General features: G+C 44.2%; 1 protein-coding gene across 2 annotated transcripts in view; it reads left to right on the top strand.

The window, feature by feature from the left end:
* ogfrl1 (opioid growth factor receptor-like 1) overlaps positions 1-27,021 on the top strand; it is a 55,609-nt gene extending 28,588 nt beyond the window's left edge. For both annotated transcript variants that reach the window (XM_068020116.1, XM_068020117.1), the window contains exons 2-7: positions 3,436-3,522; positions 8,037-8,118; positions 8,930-9,008; positions 9,106-9,172; positions 11,740-11,888; positions 21,446-27,021. In XM_068020116.1, coding sequence (XP_067876217.1) covers positions 3,436-3,522; positions 8,037-8,118; positions 8,930-9,008; positions 9,106-9,172; positions 11,740-11,888; positions 21,446-22,079 — 1,098 coding nt within the window. In that variant the 3' untranslated portion in view covers positions 22,080-27,021. The remainder of the gene's footprint in view (positions 1-3,435; positions 3,523-8,036; positions 8,119-8,929; positions 9,009-9,105; positions 9,173-11,739; positions 11,889-21,445) is intronic.
* The last annotated feature ends 224 nt before the right edge of the window (positions 27,022-27,245 follow it).

The raw sequence follows: 27,245 nt of genomic DNA, 5'->3' as shown, positions 1-27,245 counted from the left end.
AGGAGGAAGGAGGAAAACCAGGTAGAACAATTTCTTAAAAAGACAGAGTGAATTATCAGAGAAGGATACTGGGAAATAGAACCAGGGGACAGCAGAGGGAAAAGGAATTGAGGGGTTAAATAGGATGGTAGTCAGCTGAACAAGACAAAAATGTTGCAATTAATGGTGTTTTCTCATTCTAAAACAATATATGAATTACCTCCATGTCATAGAATGTCCAGTTATGAATTGATCAGAATCTTCTTTTTCAATCTGCACACAATTTCACAGGAATGCAGTGAATTCAGTTGCTGTGAGGGGCCGAATGGCCTACTTCTGCTCCTGATTCGTAATTCTTAAGTTTCCTAGACATTCAGTGTTCCTTGAACCACTGTTCTCACTGCTCTTGAGATCCACACTCGACACCATGCACTGCCACGTGCACAGTCTCATCCTCTCTCTTCAGGACTGACTCCATCTCTGCTCCGCAGTTTCATTTTACCCTTCGTCTCATCCGGTACTTTAACAAAAAACTTTTTCTGTTCCTTTCAGGTGTGAAGAATCGCAAGCTTCAGCAACTCATGGGTACTAACGTCCCTCTGGATCCTTCTTCCCTTCCCTTCTCACTGACTCCATCTCTGTTTTGAATCTCACCTGCGCCCCCACCCCCCCCCCCCCCCCCCCACTCCCCCACCTCAATGAATTTCGAGCTTGGCATGATGCTGAGCTCTTCTTCCATTGCCTCCACCTCCGTGCCCACTTCTCTGGCCAGGAGTCATCCCCCTGCTCAGGGGACCCTTCTACTCGTCTCCAGTATTCGACATCCACCAGGGCCCCTTCCTAAGACCTCTTATCCTCTCTCGATCTTTTCATTGAGAACCACTGGCGTCTCAGTTTCTCCACTCCCTTCACTCATTCTAACCTGTCTCCCTCCGAATTTGCTGCACTCCGTTCTCTCAGGTCCAACCCTACCATTGTGATCAAACTGCTGACAAGGGTGGGGCCATTGTTTTCTGGCATACTGACCTCTATCCAGCAGAGGCCGAACGTCAACTCTTTAGCGCTTCCTCCTACCTCCCTGGACCATGACCCCACCACTGAATATCAAGCCACATCTCCAGGACTGTCACTGACCTCATCTCTGGAGATCTTCCCTCCACAGCCTCAAACTCACAGTTCCCCAACCCTGTACTACCCACATCGACCTCCTTCCCACCGCAGCCTCACAGCTCCAGCGACCCGGGTTCAATTCTGGGTACTGCCTGTGTGGAGTTTGCAAGTTCTCCCTGTGTCTGCGTGGGTTTCCTCCGGGTGCTCCGGTTTCCCCCCACATGCCAAAGACTTGCTGGTTGATAGGTTAATTGGCCATTATAAATTGCCCCTAGTATAGGTAGGTGGTAGGGAAATATAGGGACATGTGGTAGGAATATGGGTTTAATGTAGGATTAGTATAAATGGGTGGTTGATGGTCGGCACAGACTCGGTGGGCCGAAGGGCCTGTTTCAGTGCTGTATCTCTAAACTAAACTAAACTAAGCAGCATTGCCCTGGTAGACCCATTGTTCCAGCCTGTTCCTGCCCCACTGAACTGATTTCTTCCTTGCTCAACTCTTTTTTTTTTCTCCCTTGTCCAGTTTCTTCCCACCTGCATCTATGACTCTTCCAATGTCCTCCATCCCTTTAGTAGTTTTCTGGCCCTGACCGCCGCCTCTTCACTATTGACGTCCAATCTCTCTACATCTCCATCCCCCACCAGGATGGTTTGAGGGCTCTCCCCTTCTTCCTTGAACAGAGGCCCAACCAGTCCCCATCCACCACCACCCTCCTCCGCGTGGCTGAACATTGAACAACAACTTCAATTCCGCTCACTTCCTGCAAAATGGTGTTGCTATGAGTTATGCCTGCTATTTTGTGCGATATGTGGAACATTCCTTGTTCCAATCCTATTCAGGCACCCTTACTCACCTTTTCTTCCGGTACATTGATGACTATAGGTGCTGCTTCCTGTTCTCTCCCTGAACTGGAAAATTTCATAGGCTTTGTTTCCAATTTCCACCCTTCTCTTACCTTTACACGGTCCATCTTAGGCGCTTCCCTTCCTCAACTTCTCTGTCTCCATCTCTGGGGATAGGCTATGAACCGATATTCACTACAAGCTCACGGACTTCCACAGCTACCTGGGCTACACTTCCTCACACCCCAGTTCCTGCAAGGACTCGATTCCATTCTCCCAGTTTCTCCATCACACCTGTTCGGACAACGCAACCTTCCATTCTAGTGCTTCAGTTATGTCTTCCTCTTTCCTTAACTGAGGATTCCCCCACCATGATGGACAGGGCCCTCAAACATGTCCGATCTATTTCACACACTTCTGCTCTCACCCCTTCCCCTCCATCCCACAACCACAACAGAATTCCCCTTGTCAATTTCCACCCACCCAGCCTCTGTATTCAAAGGATCATCCTCTGCCATCTCCAGCGTGATACCACCGCCAAACATTAGAACATTACAGCGCAGTACAGGCCCTTCGGCCCTCGATGTTGCGCCGACCATCTGACCTACACTATTCCATTTTCATCCATATGTCTATCCAATGACCACTTAAATGCCCTTAAAGTTGGCGAGTCTAGATTTAGATTAGATTAGAGATACAGCACTGAAACAGGCCCTTCGGCCCACCGAGTCTGTGCCGACCAGTAACCACCCATTTATACTAATCCTACACTAATCCCATATTCCTACCAAACATCCCCATCTGTCCCTATATTTCCCTCCCACCTACACTAGTGACAATTTATAATGGCCAATTTACCTACCAACCTGCAAGTCTTTTGGCTTGTGGGAGGAAACCGGAGCACCCGGAGAAAACCCACGCAGACACAGGAAGAACTTGCAAACTCCACACAGGCAGTGCCAGAATCGAACCCGGGTCCCTGGAGCTATGAGGCTGCAGTGCTAACCACTGCGCCACTGTGCTGCTACTGTTGCAGGCAGGGCGTTCCACGCCCCTACTACTCTCTGCGTAAAGAAACTACCTCTGACATCTGTCCTATATCTTTCACCCCTCACATCTTCCCCTCCCCTCCACTCCCCTTTCAGCATTCTGAAGGGACTGTTCCCTTCATGGCACCCTGGTCCACTCCTCAATTACCCTAAACATGCTATCCCCTTCCTATAGCACCTTCCCCTGCAAGCACAGGAGGTATAACACCTGCCCTTTCACCTCCTCTCTCCTCACTATCCAAGGCCCCAAGTGAAACAGTGATTTACTTGGTACTTCCTTCAATTCAGTATACTGTATTCATTGCTCACAATGTGGTCTACTGTACATGAGGGCGACTAAATACAGACTGGGTGACCACTTTGCAGTACACCCTGAGCTCCTAGTTACCTGTTGTTTTAATTCTCCAAAAGCAGTTTGCATTGAGTTTATCCTGGTTAATCTGATCTTTTACAGAATGATGATAAAGTCGACACTCCATTCAAGCCCAAGAGAAGTTTCTTTGCTGCCAGAGACCTGTACATGTACCGCCATGACTACCCAGTAAGTGCCCATCCTGCTGCTCTCTGCACACTCTTTCACACAGGACCCAGAGTGTGTGCTCTGCTAACATCATGCTTGACAAATCTACTGGAATTTTTTGAGGATGTAACTAGTAGAATATATAAAAGAGAACCAGTGGATGTGGTGTATTTGGACTTTCAGAAGGGTTTCAATAAGGACCCACATAAGAGATTAGCATGCAAAATTAAAGCACATGGGATTAGGGGTAAGGTACTGACACGGGTCTTCTTTCTGAGTGGCAGGCAGTGACTAGTGGGGTACTGCAGGGATCAGTGCTAGTACCCCAGCTATTCACAATATATATTAATGATATAGATGAGGGAATTAAATGGAATATATCCAAGTTTGCAGATGACACAAAGCTGGGTGGGAGTGTGAGCTGTGAGGAGGATGCAGAGAAGCTCCAGTGTGATTTGGACAGGTTGAGTGAGTGGGCAAATACATGGCACATGCAGTATATTGTGGATAAATGTGAGGTTATCCACTTTGGTGGCAAAAACAGAAAGGCAGATTATTATCTGAACGGCGATAGATTGGGAAAGGGGGAGGTGCAGCAAGACCTGGGTGTCCTTGTACACCAGTCGCTGAAAGTAAGCATGCAGGTGCAGCAGGCAGTTAAGAAGGCAAATGGTATGTTGGCCTTTATAGCGAGAGGATTTGAGTACAGGAGCAAGGAGGTCTTGCTGCAATTATACAAGGCTTTGGTGAGACCACATCTGAAGTATTGTGCAGTTTTGGTCTCCTTATCTGAAGAAGAATGTTCTTGCTATGGAGGGAGTGCAGCAAAGGTTCACCAGACTAATCCCTGGGATGGCAGCACTGATATATGAAGAGAGATTGGGTCGATTAGGCTTGTATTTGCTAGAGTTTAGAGGATGAGAGGAGATCTCATAGAAACCTACAAAATTCTAACAGGACTGGACAGACTAGATGCAGGAAGGATGTTCCCGATGGTGGGGCAGTCCAGGACCAGGGGGTCACAGGCTAAGGATAAGGGGTAAGCCATTTAGGACTGGGATGAGGGATTTCTTCACCCAGAGAGTGGTGAACCTGTGGAATTCTCTACCACAGAAAGCAGTTGAGGCCAAATCATTAAATATATTCAAGAAAGAGTTAGATATAGTTCTTAGGGCTAAAGGAATCAAGGGATATGGGGAGAAAGCAGGAACAGGTTACTGAGTTTGGATCAAAAACTGTACTAATGCTTTGTCTTTCAACACACCATTAACATATTGTTTGCCTTTGCTCCGTGACCTTTTGGTCAGCTATGTGGCCTGGTCCAATCTGCACCTTCTCCTTTGTTATCTCTTGCCCCACCCCCACCTCACTTGCTTATAATCTGTGACTTTTCTAATATTTGTCAGTTCCGAAGAAGGGTCACTGACCCGAAACGTTAACTCTGCTTCTCTTTCCACAGATGCTGCCAGACCTGCTGAGTGATTCCAGCATTTCTTGTTTTTGTTTCAGATTTCCAGCATCCGCAGTATTTTGCTTTTATATTACTGAGTTTGGATGATCAGCCATGATCGTTCTGAATGGCGGTGCAGGCTCGAAGGGCCCAATGGCCTATTCCTACTCCTATTTTTCTATGTTTCCATCATTACTACAAACTAATTCTGTCCCTCAGCACTCTCTCCCCACCTTTCCGAACTGTAGGGACTGACACTGGGAACTGATGTTAATTCGTTGTTCTGGGCATCAGACTTTAGGAAGGATGTCAAGGCTTTTGAGAGGGTACAGCGGAGATTTACTGGAATGGTGCCAGTGATGTGGGATTTCAGCTATGTGGAGAAGCTGGTGTTGTTCTTAGAGCAGAGGAGGTTAACGGGAGATTTAGTAAAGCTATTGGAAATTATGAGGGGCTATGATAGAGTAAATAGGGAGAAACTGTTCCCATTGACAGGAGGGTCGGTAACCAGAGGGGAGAGATTTAAAATCATTGGCAGAAAGCCAGAGGGAAGATACATTTTTTTTATGCAGTGAGTTGTTGTGATCTGGAATACACTGCCTGAAAGGACGGTGGAAGCAGATTCGATCGGAACTTTCAAAAGGGAATTGAATAAATACTTAAAAAGCAGGGCTATGGGAAAAGAGCAGAGGAATGGGACTAATTGACAGCTCTTTCAAAGAGCTGGCACAGGCACATTGGGCTGAATGGCCTCCTTCTGTGCTGTACCATTCTCTGATTTGTATGTGATCTGATGCAGTATCGGTGGGTTGTTTTTGCAGAGCATTGTAACCGAGCATGATCATGTGACACCTCCTTGGGGCCGCTATCCAGCAAGCAGGAACACGATTCATGGCTTATTGTCCCCTTTCTGTAGCCCAGGATTCTCATTGTAGGATTCCTTGCTGAGACCAGCAGAGACTGCCAATTGAACCCCGGATTTTTGGGTCTGTGTGGCTCCTTGGGCAGTGTCTAGTGAAAGTTGCATTTCTATTTTTGTAATATGAGAGCCGGAGAAGAATTAGCCATGTAAATTGTGCCAGAGGATTGGCGAGTAGCCAGTGTGATATCTCTATTCAAGAACAGAAACTAGGTAGCAATAGACTAGTTAGTCCAACTTTAACTGTGGGCAGGGGTAATGAAGGGGTTAATCAAGGATGTTTGTCAAATTTATTAGAATTTTTTGAATTAATGACCAATTGCACAGATAAAGGGCTTGCACTGGATGTGTGTATGAACTTTTCGAAGGTGTTTGACAGGTTATCTCATAATTACAAGGTTAAGTCTTTTGGGCCTCCTTATCTCGAGAGACAATGGATACGCGCCTGGAGGTGGTCAGTGGTTTGTGAAGCAGCGCCTGGAGTGGCTATAAAGGCCAATTCTGGAGTGACAGGCTCTTCCACAGGTGCTGCAGAGAAATTTGTTTGTTGGGGCTGTTGCACAGTTGGCTCTCCCCTTGCGCCTCTGTCTTTTTTCCTGCCAACTACTAAGTCTCTTCGACTCGCCACAATTTAGCCCTGTCTTTATGGCTGCCCGCCAGCTCTGGCGAATGCTGGCAACTGACTCCCACGACTTGTGATCAATGTCACACGATTTCATGTCGCGTTTGCAGACGTCTTTATAACGGAGACATGGACGGCCGGTGGGTCTGATACCAGTGGCGAGCTCGCTGTACAATGTGTCTTTGGGGATCCTGCCATCTTCCATGCGGCTCACATGGCCAAGCCATCTCAAGCGCCGCTGACTCAGTAGTGTGTATAAGCTGGGGGTGTTGGCCGCTTCAAGGACTTCTGTGTTGGAGATATAGTCCTGCCACCTGATGCCAAGTATTCTCCGAAGGCAGGGAGGGAAAAAAGACAAGGTTAAGTAGGAAAAAACTACAAGGTTAAGTAGGAAAAGCTGGCGTTGTTCTCCTTGGAGCAAAGCAGATTGAGGGGAGATTTGATAAAGGTGTATGAGATTAGGGCAGGTTTGGATAAGGTCGACAAAGAAAAGCTGTTCCCATTAGCTGATGGTATAAGGACCAGGGGACAAAGATTTATGGTTTTGGGCAAGAGATAGAAATGAGGAAGAATGTTTTTACTCAGTGAGTGGTAATGACCTGTAGCTCACTGCCTATGAGGCTGGTGGAAGTTGAATGATTTCAAAAGGAAATTGGACGGACCCTTGAGGGAAATAAACTTACAGGGCTATGGGGATCAAGTGGGGGAATGGGGCTGACTGGATTGCTCGACAGAGATCTGGCATGGACTCAATGGGCCGAATAGCCTCCTGTGCCACAATGACTGTAGAAGGCCGCTTACAAAAATTCAGGCATGTTGTATGAAAGGAAATGCAACAACATGGATGGTATATTGGCGATGGATAGAAAACAAAGGCCTTGTGTAAATTGGAGATGATGCCCCCAGCTGGCAGTGCTACAGCCACTCCTGTTCCTGTTACCTGGATTTGGCTGTAGGAATCTCAAAACCTGCTGTGATGGGATGTTTTGAATGCTTTGGTTGAAGCAGTGAAATTGGATCAATATTTGAAGGACAGGATCAGACTCAGGTATGATATCTATCTTGTGGACCGCTCTGCCAAGACGGTGTTATGAAGAATGGGCACTTCACAGAGGTCAGAGGGTGCCTGGTGCCGTTCCAAGTCACTGCAGCATAAGCTGATTCCTTCAGGAGAGGAGGAAGTTAGTGAGGGGAATCTTTCCCAGACTGTGCAGCTTCCCCCAGTGAAAGGACAGGCCTCTCCATCCACATGCTAGTAAATGCTGGAGAGAATCTGGGGGTCGTTAACTGGCCTGGTGTGGACCCGGTGGAGAATGGATGTTCAGTGCGTGTGTGGGTGGGGAGGCTTGGTGTTTCTGGGTACAATATTCCTGTCACAGTGGGTTGGCACTCTGATGGTCTGCACTATTATGCCACCTCTAGTATGTACCTTCTGCTTTTAAAAAGGGCAGCAATGGATAAAGTGCAACTTAAGTGAGTGGTGAGAGTTGTCGTGCAGTGGGAATGTTTTATGTGTGTTTAACTTGTTTGTGATTTATACCCAGGCAAAATCGCGAGAAACCAAACTCTTCAGCACTTATGCCAATCTCAAGTTTTACATGCAGGAAATTGCCTTGAAACCTGACGGTAAGTAGAAAGCTCTGCAGAGAGCAGCTTCTGATAGCAACAGACTGAATACCAGTTACGCTTTACAAATGTCATGAAGTCTTCTTTACCCAAAATATTTTTCAGATTCATTGTTTCAGCTTGTTTCACATCGAACTAACAGCATCGAAACAGCCCATCCTCCTCAGTTCCTCCATGCTGGTGTTTATGCTCCATGTGAACCTCCTCCCATCACTCTTCATCTCACCCTTCTATTCCTATCTTCTTCATGTACTTATCTAGCTTCCTCTTCCACATGCAGATCACTTTCCAGGTAAAGAAGTTTCTCCTGAATTCCCTATTGGATTTATTAGTGATTATCTTTTATTTATGGCCCATAGTTTTGGACTCCGCACAAGCAGAAACATCTCTATGTCTATCTTATTAAACCCTCTCATAATCTTAAAGACCTGAATCCAATCCCCACTTGACCTTTTCTTTTCTAGAGAAAAGATCCCCAGCCTGTTCAGTCTTTCCTGATGGTGATGACCAATGATCCCTCTGAATTTTTTTTGTTGTGCATGGCCCATTTATTTCAATGTGTGGTACATTCACATCTTTTTGCATGGCCACAGACCTGCAATGTCTTAAAAGGGGCCAACTGGTAAGTAGTCTGCGCGGCACCTTAACAAATGCTGTGCAGCCGCTCACACGCACAGCTTAGAGGGAACTTTGGCTATAACCTCACAGTTTGGGTATCATCCTTGTAAATCTTTACTGCACCTTCTCTATTATCCTAATATAGATTTTGAAAATCTCTGAGTGTTGTTTGGTTTATATATTTTGTGTATAGGTGTTTATATCGATGAAATCCTCACCAAGTGGAAAGGAGATTATGACAAGCTAGAACACAACCACACCTATATCCAATGGTTGGCTTTATATTTTTGACTCTAGCAACCTAATTGTTTGAGTTTTGCCCTCACTTTGCATGCAATTTTTAACTAATTTCCTGCATTAATAAACTAGGCTGTTCCCGCTGCGAGAACCAGGGCTGAACTGGCACGCTGAAGAACTGACTGCAGAGGAGATTAAGGTAGGTTCAAGTGCTTTAACCTTTATTCAATGTCCTGTCTCTTTCTCCTCACCTCCTGTTCTTTGCTTCCTTCCCTTCCTGTCCTGAGCTGCTGATTCTTGCCGGGGACACAGTTGGATGGACACCAGCATTTTTGCAATGTGAGCCAGATAGTAAGGGTCAGCGGGCCATTCAGCTGTAGGGGCATCACAGCCGAGCCCAATCCTGGTCCTTATCCAACATCTAACAACACTTCCCAGCAGGGGAGATTGGGATCAAGATCAGGACTGGGACTTCCTCTCTCCCCTGTCTTTCACCCCATTGCCTGAGCAATACCAAAACTACATATGCATCTTGGCTCAAATCATCTAACTCAGCACAAAGCCAGCGATTAAATCATCCTTCCCCAATTTGTATGGCTTAGTGCCATGTGCTTCACTGGGTCATCAGAGCACGAAAGCATTCTTACTTCAGGAGTTAAACATCAATGCACTTTCACACACATAAACACAGACACATAAACACATAAACACAGACACATAAACACAGACACATAAACACAGACACACATAAACACAGACACATAAACACAGACACATAAACACATAAACACAGACACACATAAACACAGACACATAAACACAGACACATAAACACAGACACATAAACACAGACACATAAACACAGACACACATAAACACAGACACATAAACACATAAACACATAAACACAGACACACATAAACACAGACACATAAACACATAAACACATAAACACATAAACACAGACACATAAACACAGACACATAAACACATAAACACAGACACACATAAACACAGACACACATAAACGCAGAGACACATAAACACATAAACACATAAACACAGACACATAAACACATAAACACAGACACACATAAACACAGACACATAAACACATAAACACAGACACACAGACACACATAAACACTTATGATTCTTGCTTCAATTAGTTTTTCCTACAGGGGGTTTTTTTCAGACAGATTTTAAAGCAATGAATTACTGAAGGGTGGATAATATTTAGTTGACAGGGTTTGTTTTATGAAAATAAAAGAGTATTTGCGAGGGAACAGAATGTGACCTATTTTGTTGGTAGCTGAGGTGTTAATTCCTGAATATTCCCGACTTTTAAATCTGACTGTGAACCCCGTGGGCAGTGCAGAAACTCTGCACATTGACAGTAAGCAATAGCTGTCTCACATCAACATCTTCCAGTTGCCAGTTACCAAAGTGCCTCTTTGACAGGGACTGCTGTTAAGTGTGTGTGTGGTGGTGAGGGGTGCAGGGATCATAGAATTATATAGCACAAACGGAGGCCATTCGACCCATTTTCCCTCTGGCAGCTTTTTGAGAAAGCTATCCAATTAGTCCCACTCCCCTGCTCCTTCCCCACAACCCTGTAAACTTGACCCCTTCAGGTATTTGTCCAGTTCCCTTTTGAGAGTAACTATTGAATCTGCTTCCACCGCCCTTTCAGGCGGAGCATTCCAGATCATCATAACTTCCTTGTTTTTGTACTCCATGTGTCTGTTAATAAAGCCAAAGATCCCATTCTTTGTTAACTGCCTTCTCAACTTGTCCTGCCACCTTCAAACATTTGTGACTGTACACCCCCAGGTCTCTCTGCTCCTGCACCATCATTAAAATTGTATCATTTATTTTATATCATGCTTTCCTCATTCTTCCAACCAAAATATAGCACTTCAGACTTCTCTGTGTTTAATTGCATCAGCCATGTATCTGACCATTTCACTAGTCTGCATCCTCCTGAAGTCTGTAACTACCCTCCTCACACTTTACTATATTTCCGAGTTGCGTGCTATCTGCAAGCTTTGAAATTATACCCTGTATACACAAGTCCAGGTCATTAATATATATTAAACAAAGCAGTGGTCCTAATAACAACCTCTGGGAGACACCACACTCCACCTTCCTCCAGTCTCTAAAACAACCATTCACCATTACTCCCTGCTTTGCCTCTTGGCCAATTTTGTAACTATGCTGCCACTATCCCGTTAATCGCATAGACTTTTATTTTGCTAACAATCCAGGATGTGGTACATTGTCAAGTGCCTTTTATAAATACATATTTACACTTTACCCTCACTACCTTCATCAATTCTCTCCTTTACTTCATCAAAGAACTTGATCAAGTTAGTCAAACATGATTTTCCTTTTAACAAATCCATGCCTTTCATTTATTAGGCCGTACTTTTTCCAAATGCCAGTTAATTTTGTCCTAGATTAATGTGTCTGAAGGTTTCCGCACCACTGACGTTAGGTGAACTGGGCTCTAATCATCAGGTTTATCCCGCGATCTCCCCTTTTTTGAACAGAGATGCAACATTTGCAATCCTCGGGCCTCACCCCATATCTAAGGAGGATTGCTGTCATGTTTGGGGTGGATGGAGTGGACTAAAGTGCAGTAAGGGATTAGGAAGATGATTGAAGCGAGGACTCACTGAAGTAAATGCGTTGAAATTTAGTTCTGATTTGGAGACAATATTGAAGGTTTTCATTTTAAGTATTTTATTGTACTTTTTTAAATAGGAATTTCTGAAAACTAAGAAAGCAAAGAGTAACTATCTCCAGGTTTACGAAATTATGCTGGATTTTTTCGGAATGAAACTCGAGGACAAGAGCACGGGGAGTGTGGCCCGAGCTTCGAACTGGAAAGAACGATTTCAACACTTGAATGAGTAAGTGTGTGAGGACATAATAAGCCCTCTGCACAAATCTAACTGAATTTCAAATAGGGTAACTAGAAGAAGTTAGAGTTGTAACAGGTTCTAATCAAGTTCAGATGCAGGGAAAGTGTGTATGGGGGGAGGAATGAACAAAAGAGAACTGTGATGGGGTGGAAGAGAGGAGTGATTAAATGACACCAGGGATTATGGCGCAAGGAAAGGGGTTGATAATGGGACAATAAAGAAACAAAAGATTGGTCTAGAAAAACTAAGTGGCAACAGCAGAACCATTCCCAGCACCTGCTGTCTAAGAAAATAACAGCAGTGGGTATGATCTGAAATTATTAAACTCAATGTTAAGGCTGGTGCCTTATTTTTTTCACTGTGCTGTTCTTTCCCGAGATCCTTCTGATGCCATAATAAAAATAGAAAATGCTGGAAATATTCAGCAGGTCTGGCAGCAGCTGTGGAGAGAGAAACAGGGTTAACCTTTCAGTTAACCTTTCGGCAGAAGGGCAGGTTAATAGGGTGGTGAAAAAGGCATATGGACACTTGCCTTTATCAATCGAGGCATAGATTACAAAAGCAGGAAGGTCATTTTGGAGTTGTACAGAACTTTGGTAAGGCCACAGCTGGAGTACTGTGTGCAATTCTGGTCGCCACATTATAGGAAGGGTGTGATTGCACTGGAGGGGGTGCAGAGGCGATTCACCAGGATGTTGCCTGGGACGGAACATTTAAGCTATGAAGAGAGGTTGGATAGGCTTGGGTTGTTTTCACTGGAGCAGAGAAGACTGAGGGGTGACCTGATCGAGGTGTACAAGATTATGAGGGCATGGATAGGGAGCAGCTGTTCCCCTTAGTTGAAGGGTCAGTTACGAGGGGGCACAAGTTTAAGGTGAGGAGCGGGAGGTTTAAGGGGGATTTGAGGAAGAACTTTTTTACGCAGAAGGTGGTGATGGTCTGGAATGCCCTGCCTGGGAGGGTGGTAGAGGCAGGTTGCCTCACATCCTTTAAAAAGTACCTGGATGAGCACTTGGCACGTCATAACATTCAAGGCTATGGGCCAAGTGCTGGCAAATGGGATTAGGTAGACAGGTCAGGTGTCTTTAACGCATCGGTGCAGACTCGATGGGCCAAAGGGCCTCTTCTGCGCTGTATGATTCTGTGATGACCTTTCATCAAAACTGTTCCCTTGCAGCATCCAAAGTATTTTGCTTTTGTTTTGTTCTTCTAATGCCAGTGGGGTTATAAAAGGAGCCAGTAATATGTCATTGAGAGCTGCAGTTTTCTGTGTCGAATGAGGGGCTTTTAAAACAGCCGAGTGAGTTTGGAATTTGTTCCACATCCAGATCAGCCGTGTAATAAAGGCCTATCCCTTGCTGCTTTTAGGTGGGTAGAATGGTATCAAACCATTTCCAATTAGACACAAATCCACATTGCAGCATTGCCTGTAACTCAGCACTGAATTAGAGACCCTTACACTGAATGAGCACCAAGTTAGCTCCTGTGAGGAAACTGAAAATTTACATTCGTGCAGTTTTGAAGTGGCAAAGACAGCACAGTGCCAGGAGCAGAGCTTTTATGTGTATCAGGCTGTGGCATGCCTGACTGGCGAAAGCTTGAGGTTGCCACTGGGTACAAAAAAGAATGAAAACAGTTTTTATCTCCAATGCTGACCTTCATGAGCATGAATCCGCCAAACATTAAACAGGTTGGGCGCTAGAAGTTTCAGTTCTTGGTGAGATTACATTCCCTGTGATTCATAGCGGCCAAATGTTTATTATTCATTCTCAGGATGTGGGTGCTGTTGTTAATGCCAGCATTTGTTCCCCATCTCCAATTACCCTTCAGAAATTGGTGATGGGCTGCCACTTTGACAACTGAGTGTCTTGCTAGACCATTTAAGAGGGCAGTTAAGAGTCAAGCACATTGCTGTGGGTCTGTCGGCCAGATAGGGAAAGGATGGCAGATTTCATTCCCAAAACGACATGATCAGCAGATGGGGTTTTACACCATCCAGTAGTTTCATGGTCATTATTAATGAGGCTAGCTTTTTAATTTCAGATTTTTATTTTAACTCGTTGAATTTAAATACCCCAGCTGCTGTGGTGGGATGTGAGACTTGCCTCTGGATTACTAGTCCAGTAAAATAACTGCTGTGCCATCGTACTGTGTGAGAGCAGGTGAACCAATAAACAATGAGGAAAGTGGATTCTCGGGTGTTGGGGGACGTGTGAGAGGTTGATGGCTGTGTCTAGTGGAACAGCAAAGTATCCTGAAGCAGAATTGAAAGAACAAACTATTTCTGTGCTACATGTTTACCTTTTTATTCAATGAAAAGTCATTTGGAATCAGAATCTTACAGCACAGAAGGAGGCCATTTGGCCCATTGTGCCTGTGCCAACTCTTTGAAAGGTGTCAAATTTAGTCCTACAACCCAGGTTCTTCCCAATAACACTAGAATTTAGTCCTTTTCAAGTGCATGTACTTTTGAAAGTGCCTATGGAATCTGATTCCACCACCCTTTGGTTACTGAAAGTGGCAACGCAGGTGGATAAGGTCGTCAAGAAGGCATACGGTATGCTTGCCTTCATCGGTCGGGGCACAGAGTATAAAAATTGGCAAGTCATGTTGTAGCTGAATAGAACCTTAGTTAGGCCACACTTAGAATATTGCGTGCAATTCTGGTCGCCACACTACCAGAAGGACATGGAGGCTTTGGAGAGGGTACAGAGGAGGTTTACCAGGATGTTGCCTGGTCTGGAGGGCATTAGCTATGAGGAGAGGTTGGAAAGACTTAGATTGTTTTCACTGGAACGACGGAGGTGGAGGGGCAACATGATAGAGGTTTACAAAGTTATGAGTGGCATGGACAGAGTGGATAGTCAGAAGCTTTTTCCCAGGGTGGAAGAGTCAGTTACTGGGGGACATAGGTTTAAGGTGAGAGGGGCAAAGTTTATAGGGGATGTGCGAGGCAAGTTCTTTACACAGAGGGTGGTGAGTGCCTGGAACTTGCTGCCAGGGGAGGTGGTGGAAGCAGGTACGATAGCGACGTTTAAGAGACATTTTGACAAATACATGAATAGGAAGGGAATAGAGGGATATGGGCCCTGGAAGTGCAGAAGGTGTTAGTTTAGGCAGGCGTCAAGATCGGCGCAGGCTTGGAGGGCCGAATGGCCTGTTCCTGTGCTGTACTGTTCTTTGATCTTTGTTCTTTTGAATGAATCAACGACACAATGTGAGCTGGGGCACTACAATAGGTTATTGGTAAACACTTGAAATTGGGAACGAATGGAGGACAAGGAGCAACAGTGGGTGGATGATTTTCCCCTACATCGCAATGCTTTGAAGGTGATACAGAGTTACTGAGCAAACTTCTTGGGAAAACATCTCTTAAACCATATACCATCAACCAGACTTTGTAAATGTTTTCTTTCAGAATTATATAGTATTTACAGCACAGTAACCAGCTTTACAGCCCAATTGGTCATTTCTGGTGTTTATGCCCCACACGAGTCTTCACCCACACATAACAGCACAAGAATAGGAGCAGGAGTAGACCATTCAGCCCCTTAAGCCTCCTCCACCATTCAGTACAATCATGGCTGATTCTCAGGCTCAATTCCACTTTCCCACCCACTCCCCATATCCCTTGATTCCCTGAGAAACCAAAAATCCTTCTATCCCTTCCTTAAATATACTCAATGATGGATCATCCACAACTCCTTAGGATAGCGATTTCCAAAGATTCATAATTCTTCGAGTGAAGACATTTCTCCTCAAATGATTGGCTCCTCATCCTGTGACTGTGCTCTCATGTTCTAGATTCCCCAGCCAGGGGAAACAACCTCTCAGTGTCTACCCTGTCCAACCCCTTCATAATGTCGAATGTTTCATTGAGATCACCTGTCATTCTTCTAAACTCCAGGTGGTCGAAGTTTCAGTAGGGGAGCATTTCGGGGACAGTGACCATAATTCCGTAAGTTTTAAGGTACTTAGTTTAGTTTAGAGATACAGCACTGAAACAAGCCCTTCGGCCCACCGAGTCTGTGCCGACCATCAACCACCCATTTATACTAATCCTACACTAATCCCATATTCCTACCACATCCCCACCTATATATTTCCCTACCACCTACCTATACTAGGGGCAATTTATAATGGCCAATTCACCTATCAACCTGCAAGTCTTGGGCATGTGGGAGGAAACCGGAGCACCCGGAGGAAACCCACGCAGACAGGGAGAACTTGCAAACTCCGCACAGGCAGTACCCAGAATTGAACCCGGGTCCCTGGAGCTGTGAGGCTGCGGTGCTAACCACTGCGCCACTGTGCCGCCCCACATGTGGAGAAGGATAAGAGTAGTCCTCGGGTGAAGGTACGAAATTGGGGGAAGGCTAATTATAACAATATTAGGCAGGAACTGAAGAATTTAGATTGGGGCGGCTGTTTGAGGGTAAATCAACATCTGACATGTGGGAGTCTTTCAAACGTCAGTTGATTAGAATCCAGGACCAGCATGTTCCTGTGAGGATGAAGGATAAGTTTGGCAAGTTTCGGGAACCTTGGATAACGAGGGGTATTGTGAGCCTAGTCAAAAAGAAAAAGGAAGCATTTGTAAGGGCTAGAAGGCTAGGAACAGACAAAGCCCTTGAGGAATATAAAGAAAGTAGGAAGGAACTTGAGCAACGAGTCAGGAGGGCTAAAAGGGGTCATGAAAAGTCATTGGCAAACAGGATTAAGGAGAATCACAAGGCTTTTTATACATATATAAAGAGCAAGAGGGTAGCCAGGGAAAGGGTTGGCCCGCTCAAGGACAGAGATGGGAATCTATGTGTGGAGTCAGAGGAAATGGACGAGGTACTAAATGAGTACTTTGTATCAGTATTCACCCAAGAGAAGGACTTGGTGGATGATCAGTCTAGGGAAGGGAGTGTAGATAGTCTGGGTCATGTCATTATCAAAAAGGAGGAGGTGTTGGGCGTCTTTAAAAACATTAAGGTAGATAAATCCCCAGGGCCTGATGGGATCTACCCCAGAATACTGAGGGAGGCAAGGGAGGAAATTGCTGGGGCCTTGACAGAAATCTTTGTATCCTCATTGGCTACAGGTGAGGTCCCAGAGGACTGGAGAATAACCAATGTTGTTCCTTTGTTTAAGAAGGGTAGCAGGGATAATCCAGGAAATTACAGGCCGGTGAGCCTTACGTCAGTGGTAGGGAAATTATTGGAGAGGATTCTTTGGGACAGGATTTACTCCTATTAGGAAACAAATGGACTTATTAGCGAGAGGCAGCATGGTTTTGTGCAGGGGAGGTCGTGTCTCACTAACTTGATCGAGTTTTTTGAGGAAGTGGCAAAGATGATTGATGAAGGAAGGGCAGTGGATGTTGTCTATATGGACTTCAGTAAAGCCTTTGACAAGGTCCCTCATAGCAGACTGGTACAAAAGGTGAAGTCACATGGGATCAGAGGTGAGCTGGCAAGATGGATACAGAACTGGCTCGGTCATAGAAGACAGAAGGTAGCAGTGGAAGGGTGCTTTTCTGAATGGAGGGCTGTGACTAATGGTGTTCCGCAGGGATCAGTGCTGGGACCTTTGCTGTTTGTAGTATATATAAATGATTTGGAGGAATATGTAGCTGGTTTAAGGTGCGAGGGGCAAAGTTTAGAGGGGATGTGCTGCAAGTTCTTTACACAGAGGGTGGTGAATGCCTGGAACTTGCTGCCGGGAGAGGTGGTGGAAGCAGGTACGATAGCGACGTTTAAGAGGCATCTTGACAAAACATGAATGGGATGGGAACAGAGGGATACGGACGCCGGAAGTGCGGAAGGTTTTAGTTTAGACAGGCATCATGATCGGCGCAGGCTTGGAGGGCCGAACGGCCTGTTCCAGTGCTGTACTGTTCTTTGTTCTATTCTTTCTTTTCTTTTCTTTTTCTTTTGGGCCTCCTTATCTCGAGAGACAATGGATACGCGCCTGGAGGTGGTCAGTGGTTTGTGAAGCAGCGCCTGGAGTGGCTATAAAGGCCAATTCTGGAGTGACAGGCTCTTCCACAGGTGCTGCAGAGAAATTTGTTTGTCGGGGCTGTTGCACAGTTGGCTCTCCCCTTGCGCCTCTGTCTTTTTTCCTGCCAACTACTAAGTCTCTTCGACTCGCCACAATTTAGCCCTGTCTTTATGGATGCCCACCAGCTCTGGCGAATGCTGGCAACTGACTCCCACGACTTGTGATCAATGTCACAGGATTTCATGTCGCGTTTGCAGACGTCTTTATAGCGGAGACATGGACGGCCGGTGGGTCTGATACCAGTGGCGAGCTCGCTGTACAATGTGTCTTTGGGGATCCTGCCATCTTCCATGCGGCTCACATGGCCAAGCCATCTCAAGCGCCGCTGACTCAGTAGTGTGTATAAGCTGGGGGTGTTGGCCGCTTCAAGGACTTCTGTGTTGGAGATATAGTCCTGCCACCTATAGGCCCACTTTATTCAGCCTCTCATTATAGGACAACCCTCTCATCCTAGGGACCAATCTAGTGAACCTTCGCTGTACCACCTCTTCCTTAAATATGGAGACCAAAACTGCACTCTCGATGTGGTCTCACCAAAGCCCTGTACAATTGGGCGACGCAGTGGTTAGCACGCAGCCTCACAGCTCCAGCGACCCGGGTTCAATTCTGGGTACTGCCTGTGTGGAGTTTGCAAGTTTTCCCTGTGTCTGCGTGGGTTTTCTCCGGGTGCTCCGGTTTCCTCCCACAAGCCAAATGACGTGCAGGTTGGTAGGTAAATTGGCAATTAAAATTGCCCCTAGAATAGGTAGGTGGGAGGGAAATATAGAGACAGGTGGGGATGTGGTCGGAATATGAGATTAGTGTAGGATTGGTATATATGGGTGGTTGATGGTCGGCACAGACTCGGTGGGCCGAAGGGCCTGTTTCAGTGCTGTATCTCTAAACTAAACTAAACTAAACTAAACTTCCTTATCCTTGTACTCCAACCCCCTTGCAATAAAGGCCAACATGCCATTTGCCTTCCTAATTGTTTGCTGTACCGGCAAACTAACTCTTTGTTTTCCTTTTTCAAGTACACCCAAGTCCCTCATTTACAAGTTCCAAGCCTTTTTAAAAATATTCTATTTTTCTATTCTTTCTCCCTCACATTCCACTTCATCTGCTGCCTTGTTGCCCACTAACTTAGCCTGTCTCTATCTCTTTGCACTCTCTTTCTGTCCTCCTCACAGCTTACATTCCCACCTAGCTTTGTATCGTCAGCAAACTTAGATATATTACTCTTGTTCTGTTCCTCTCAGTCATTATTATAGATTGTAAATAGCTGAGGCCCCTGCACTGATCTTTGCGATACTCCACTAGCCTGCCAACTTGAAAATGCCCCGATTATCCCTACTCTTTGCTTCCTGTCCGTTAACCAATTCTCCATCCATGTTAATATATTATTCCCAACTCCATGAACCCTTATCTTGTACATTAGCTTCTGGTGTGTCTTTTGGAAATCCAAGTATACTACATCTACTGGTTCCCCTTTATCTACCCTACCAGTTACATCCTCAAAAAACTCTAATAAATTTGTCAAACAGGATTTCCCTTTCGTAAAACCATTTTCTGAACATACTATGATTTTCTAAGTGCATTGTTAAAACTTCCTAATAATAGATTTCAGCATTTTCCCATGACTGATGTCAGGCTAACTGGCCTGTAGTTCCCTGTTTTCTCGACTAGCGTTGTTACATTTTCTAACTTCCAATCCGCTGGAATCGTTCTAGAATCTAGGGAATTTTGGAAGATCATAACCAGTGCTTCCACTGTCTCTGCAGCTACTTGTTTTAGAACCCTAGGATGTAGGCTATCAGGCCCTGGGGATTTGTTGTATTTTAATCCCTTAAGTATCTCCAATAGATTTTCTCTGCTGATATTAATTACCTTACAGTTCTCACCATTATGTTACCCTTGGTTACCCTCTATTTCTGGTATGTAATTAGTGTCTTCTACTGTGATGACAGATACAAAATATTTGGTCAATATCTCTGCCATTTCCTCATTCCCCATGATGATTTCTCCTGTCTCCTGTTTACTTTAGCTACTCTCCTCCTTTATGTACACTTGTAAAAGCTCTTGCAATCTGTTATTATATTCCTGGCTAGTTTACTCCCATGTTCTACTTTTCCCTTTTTGTCAACTTTTTGGTGGTCCTTTGCTGGTTTTTAAAACACTCCCAAATCCTCAGGCTTATTGCTATTCTTGCCACATTATAAGCCTCTTCTTTTAATCTAATACTAGCCTTAACTTCCTTACTAAGCCACACAGGGATCTTTCTTGCTAAGTCATATATTGTCGGGGGTGATAGCATAGTGGTTATATTACTGGACTAGTAATCCAGAGGCTTGAACTAATGATCCAGAGACATGGGTTCAAATCCCACTGTAGCAACTGGGGGATTTAAAAATTCAGTTAATAAAAAATCTACAATAACAAGCTTGTGTTGGTAATGGACAGGGCCTTATCCAAACATGGGCACCTCTGACAATGTAGCACTTATTCAGTGATTATGACCTAATGTCATTCAATAGTGCACTGGAGTGTTAATCTTCTTCCCCCACCCAACTTACTTCCTGTTCACTGGCTCTAGCCCTGATCAACTGATCTCAGATACACCAACACTGGTTTGGTCCTCAGATCCAGTTACATTGCAATACAAGCAGCAAGACCTTTCAATGTGGGAGAGATGTGCATCACAGAATTTGCCATAGATGCCTCTTCCTTCCCAGGCCCTCAGCCCCACCCCCTCCAGTCTCTATACCCAGGCAAGAGGATGTAATCTGCCTCTGATTTCTGTGGAAGGGGACAAAGTGAAAGATTGAGATAGGCACACTGAGTCAAGAGAGACATGCAGAAGATTCAGGGTAAAGAGATAGAGACCACAAAAGAAAATGTCTGAAAAGATGAGCATGGAAAACAAAAAGGGATATGGGAGACAAAAAATGGAGAGTGGAAGTCAGTTCTCTGGCAGCAAAGTCATGGGAGATCAGCATGTAAAGAGAGAACTTGCATTAACATTGCAACTTTCATGGCCCCAGGATGTCCCAAAGTGTCGTCACCATGCGATCATCAATTTGTGCACTGCAATGCTCCTTTTAAAAAGAAAAGCAATGAGATAAATAACTAGATACATTTTTTAAATGTTAGTTGAAGGTTAAATGTTGGCCAGGACTGCAAGTGTTTTCATCTGCTCCTGTTCAAGTAGCATGGGTATTTTATGCCCTCCTGAGAGGGCAGACTGGGTATAATGGCTTCATGCCTCATCTGAGATGTTGTGTCTCTGGCATTGTGGCACTCCCTCAGTACTGCATTTCAGTGTCAGCCAAGATTATCAGCTGAAGTCTCCGAGGTGGATCCTGAGCTGCCACCTTCTGGTTCAAAGGTGAGAATGTTACTACTGAGCCAACATTAGTTTGGAAAGCAATACTGATTCCCTAATACCCTAGCTTACAATTTCCATTTGGTTGAGTATGTGAAGCTTATTAATTTTCACCTTGTCCTCTTTATTTTTTAAGGTCGCAGCACAATTATCTGAGAATCACTCGCATTTTAAAAAGTCTAGGAGAGTTTAAGTTTGAGAGCTTCCAGATTCACCTGGTCCGGTTCCTGCTGCATGAGGCTTTAGTTGAGGAGACTCTGCCCAACATGTTGCACAGTGCTTTGGAATACTTTGTTTACACAATAAAATCCAGGAAGGAGAGAAGGAGGCTGCTGCGCTTTGCCAGGCTCCATTATAAGCCAGCTGAGAACTTTGTCTGGGGGCCTCTGAGGAAGGAGGCAGTGGGAGGAAGGAACGCCGTTACCAAGACATCCTCTCTACCGGAGAAGAGGCCACCTGCTCAAGAGAAGAGCAGACGCAACACTGTGAGCGACGGATCGAGAAGTAGTGTTGCAGTTGTGGTCGGGAGAGAGTCGGCCTCCTCTACTGAGACTGGTCTAGGGACAAGCAAGCAGCAGAAAGGTCAAACCAGCGATTGCAGCAGTGACACAGCAGAAGCTGATACCATGAAAAGCAAAAGAAGCGTCAAAGGGAAGAGTGACAATCAGGTGACAAAGCCATTGGTGGAGTCCGAGGACACTGGCAATCAAACTGCCCAGAGCCCGGCTGAGGAGGTCGAGGATTCTGATCCAACAGAGGCACAGAGTTAAGAGTTCCACAAGGACCTTTTATATTTCAAATAGTTGTAGATCAGAGCCACAGTCCATCCAATCCTGAGTTGGTGTTTGAACACAGGTCTTGACGCAGAGCTCTCTGACTTACCTTTTACCAAGTGCTGTTTGCTCCTCCATGTTCTGTCGATCCACTGACTAATGATTGTATTTTTTATGTATAAAAGAGGCTGAATGTTCACATGACTTGAGATTCAGTTGGACCACATTGCCTATGTGAACACTGAGTACTGGCGGATAGCGTATCAGGTGTTCCTGGGACTTTACTAAGTGTTTAATCGCCTCCTGTTTTTATACAAAATGTAACGAGGTATATTTGAGATGAAAATCAGGTGCAAAATGTGAAGTTTAATAACGAATAATGTGACCTTTATGTGAAAGGCATAAATAGTTCACCTTTGGCAGGACATTGTTGATGTAAATGCTTGATACTGTTATGCACTCATCTTATATAACGTGATTTTTTTTGATACTTGATGGGAATTAATTGACCTGACTTTTCATGGATATAGGAAGCTTGTTGGAAGCGATTTATATTGGGTTGCCAACCCTGCATGTATTCCTGGAGTTTTCATTAGTTGACTCCTCACTTCAAACCAGACCCCACCTGGCCATACACCCTTTATTCCCCCATCTCCCAATATTTTTATAACTAAGAAATGTTCAAAGTAAACAGAAAAAAACCATTAAATTTTCCCTCCGGTTTTGCTCTCAGCTACGTCTGGGAGATTCATCTTTAATTCCTTGAGATTCCAGGCCATTCCTGGAGGGTTGGCAACCTGAGATTTATCCAACACAAAGTACGCAGGCCAGTAACAGTTGGATATTTGCCGCTCAGGAGAGATTACCATTAAGTCGCATCAGTGTATTTAGTACATCAGAGTCCCATACAGGCACAGTGGTCTCTGTGTAAGATGAATCAGCAGGTGATGGATTGTCAGGTAGCTCTTTGTGTTCCCAGGTTATGGATTTCCAATACAGCGGGGTTTTGTTTTGCCTGACTCTCTGCCATCTACTCTGTGAGCATGGAAGACAAATGAGAGCTCTTATTCTGATCCATGCAACAAAGTTATGGTTTGAAATTTAAGTAAACTACATTGTGCATTTAATATGGATTTAGTGGGTAAAAGAAAAGCTGGAATTGTTCTCCTTTGAGCAGAGGCGGTTAAGGAGAGATTTGATGGAGGGGTTCAAAATCTCAAATCACCCGTCTGTTTCTGTACTGAATGGAAATGCTGTATAACTGGCCCCGATCACATTGCGATTTGATTAAAGCTGCAAAGGATTATTAAAGGGTTGATAGCATTGGCTTCAAGCTTTACAAGAAAAAATTCTTTTCATACAATTTTCATTTTTCAATTTAGATTGGGTTTTAGGAAAACAAATTACAAAAATAGAGTAGTGAATTAATCACAACTTATAACATTTTAAAATGTTTGTTGGTCTTTAAACCCTGTACCAATTCGAATCTCTGTTTTAAATGATTTTGTAGGGACAGTACTGAGTGAGCGCTAGTACCAGTTACATGTTAGTATTAGGTGTCCTTTTGTAAACCAGTATTACTACCTTATATTTTGGTCTGATTAAAATGTACAAGCAATTCAGTTTACACACTGTTAGCTCTGAAGTAATGTTTACTTATAATTGTGGGGGAGATTGGAGTTTGAATTTGACCTTAAATTTGGGGGCAGGCTGATTTTAAGCATTGACTGTCTGCGATGAGAAATATGTCATATTGTTGAATTACGTCACCGCTGTCCGTAAAAAAGAAATACTTGCATTTATATAGCGCCTTTTGCAATCTCAGGACATCTCAAAGCACTTCACAGCCAGTGAAGTACTTTTGATTTGTAGTCATTGTTGTAATGTAGGAAATGCAGCTGCCTATTTTTGCACAGCAAATTCCCACAAACAACGTCGAGATAATGGCTGGATTTTTTTTTGTGTGATGTTGGTTGAAGGACATGACACTGGGGAGAACTTTGGAAATACTCAGCAGGTCAGACAGCATCTGTGGAGAAAGAAAGAAACAGAGTTAATGTTTCAGGTCGATGACCTTTCATCAGACTGAAATGTTAACTCTGTTTCTATTGTTATGACTGAGGTGGGAGGAGTGCACTGTCTTTTCTAGCTCCACTTCTCCACAGGTCACAACATATATTTAAATATTTACCCAGTTACCAATGCGGTCAATCATATATTCTACTCTTTATCCCAAAATAAAGTACACCAACCAGATTTCTTAATAAACTGATCATTTTGTTGTTTATTAATCAAACACGACTTATCCAGTAACAAAGCAAAGCATTAACACACAGATTGAAATATGAAACCTCCCTTTTAAAAGTCCCCCCCAACACACACATACACAATAAAAAAAATACAGAAATTCTCGCTGTAGAGATCTGTTACAAAAAAAAGTACTTTGGCTAAATACTTGCTAATTCTTGAAGAAAAATAGAGAAGATATGGAAGGTAGTCAGTTGTCCCTTTTCATCTGGCATCTGGGTTATCAGAGACGAGTCACTGGGATCATTTCTAAAGCAGTTCTTTTCAGACAGTGTTGAGAATTAATCTGGCAAGTTTTTCCAGCTTCTCAGGACATTTGGAGCACCAGGGATTTTAACTCTCCCACACTGGATCTTTGCAGGGATTTTTCAAAGAGGTAGAGAGAGAGGTGAGCTGGGTGTTCTTTCCTTGGCAAGTTGATCTCCAACTGTCTTGAAAACAGTTCACACCCCAACTGAACTAAAAACAATATACAAACCCCAAACAGAAAGTCAACTTCTCGACCTCCATAAACCTTGGTATGTGGCTTCTCTGTAAACACTCACTGACCTGGGCGGCGCAGTGGTTAGCACCGCAGTCTCACAGCTCCAGCGACCCGGGTTCAATTCTGGGTACTGCCTGTGTGGAGTTTGCAAGTTCTCCCTGTGTCTGCGTGGGTTTCCTCTGCGTGCTCCGGTTTCCTCCCACAGCCAAAAGACTTGCAGGTTGATAGGTAAATTGGCCATTATAAATTGCCCCTAGTATAGGTAGGTGGTAGGGGAATATAGGGACAGGTGAGGATGTGGTAGGAATATGGGATTAGTGTAGGATTAGTATAAATGGGTGGTTAATGTTCGGCACAGACTCGGTGGGCCGAAGGGCCTGTTTCAGTGCTGTATCTCTAAATCAAATCAAAAATCTAAAACATCTTCCCCAGATCACCAAAGTTTCTGTTGTTTACTGAGCTTAACGTATGTGATTTACAGTACTGGTTGTTTTCAAACAACATCAGTCCTTTCAGTGAACTGATAACAACAAGGCAAAGTCCAGCCTTCCAATGAATCCATCACCATAATGTCATGCAGGTCCCCCATCGGCCAAGAATGAGGCACATATATTTCGCCACATGAACATTGATTTTTAAACTGTTACAGTAAAGAAAGAACTTGTTTTAGGAAAAAGAACTACCAGACCCTTGACGGGAAAGACATTCACATAGTAACAGACAGTACTTGGAAAGGACAAAGGGGCCACTCCCTGCTCCAATTTAATCCAAAATGGACGTTTGAATGTCGGGAAGCTAGCATTCCAGGTTAACTACTAAGGTGGCTGAATACACAAACTGACGTGGTCGGACCAGTTCAGTCACATGACTAACTGGCTGTTGGAGTGTTTTTAGCATTTGAACTTGCCACAGAGTTTTAAAACACAGAAAGCTCTTTGCTCCTGGACTGAGAACATCTCTCTCCTGTCTGCTCTCATTTCTCTCACCAGCTTCGAAATCTATTGAAGACACATGAACCCCAAGAGAGAAAAGTCTCTTACAGTGAACAAGGTTTAAGAAGAATACTGGGCCCCAATGAAAAGCAAGGTCTACCTACAAGCAAGAACTACAGTGAGCTCAAAGCACAGTAACAAAAACCCCTATTCAGAGATTGCCTCAAACCTCACTACTTCATTTTTCTTCTCTTTTCTGCTTCTATTTGCATAGGCATATCGCGTATGCATGCTAGCATGGGTGTAGCGTGTAGCCATGGGCGTTAATCGAATTAGAGTTTAAGTTTAATAAATTTCACTTTTCTTCTTTAAACCTAAGAAAGTCTGTTTATGCTCATTTCTTTGCTTTATAATTGGAAAGCGGTGAACAAGGATTCACCAAGGGGAAGCTCAAAACACAGTGTGTTTAAAAATTAAATCCTGTTACAGTCAGACCAGGTGAAGGCTGAGAACGATCCCAAGACACCTTTCACACCTGGTCGTAACAATAATTTAAATATGAGTCCTCAAAAAAATACTTAAATATATAAGTATCTGCACAACAGTTTCTTCATGCATGCTGCTAGACCTGCCGAGTATTCCCAGCATTTTCTGCTTTCATTTCAGATTTCCAGCATCTGCCGTACTTTGTTCTTGTATTGCAGTGTTTTTCTTCAGATACTGCCATGGAACCTATGATGTACACCCGAGAGGGCAGATAGGGCCTCAGGGTTTAACATCACAATGGAGGACACCTCTGAGTGCAGTACTGCACTGGACTGTCAGCCCAGATTGCGTGCTCAAATTTCTGGGGGTGAGATTTCAACCAATGGCCTTCTGGCTTAGAGGAGAGTGTGAGATCCACTGAGTCATGGCTGTGCTATTTGCTGTCTGAAGAAGCTGATGAAGGAAGGAGCATTCCTGAAGAACTGCCCCTCGGATTAGCCAGTCTCTGTCCAATATCTGCAACTTTGTTACTTGTTACTTTGAATTCAGTGCAAACAGTTTCTGGATATCGAGACTGTACTGTGTGTGGATGTGCGCTAACAGAACTACCGAGTCTCTGGATCTGTAAAGCTCAAACAATTTATAATTGTGATTCACTAACTATATGGCAGCGTAATCCCAAAACTTATCACAAGCATTGTAAATTTGTCACATCATATTGCTTGTTATTTTTGAAAATAAAAACTCTCAAGAACACTGTCCCTCAGTAATGATTTATCCCATGGGAAAGCATATACACTGCTCTTGAGCTTGAAATAGTTTAGTTTGGATTTGATTCTCAGGATATCAAGAATGCTTGAAATCAACCTGCAAACACACTCCCATGTACATATAACAAAAAGCAGTAAAGTCGGAAAAGGAATTTGGAATTTCCAGCAGCTGAAACGATGAGAG

The sequence above is a fragment of the Heterodontus francisci genome, chromosome 3, assembly GCF_036365525.1.
Source record: "Heterodontus francisci isolate sHetFra1 chromosome 3, sHetFra1.hap1, whole genome shotgun sequence".
Lineage (NCBI taxonomy): Eukaryota > Metazoa > Chordata > Chondrichthyes > Heterodontiformes > Heterodontidae > Heterodontus > Heterodontus francisci.
The sequence above is the reverse complement of the archived record's forward strand: the minus strand, read 5'-3'. Positions and strand labels throughout refer to the sequence as shown.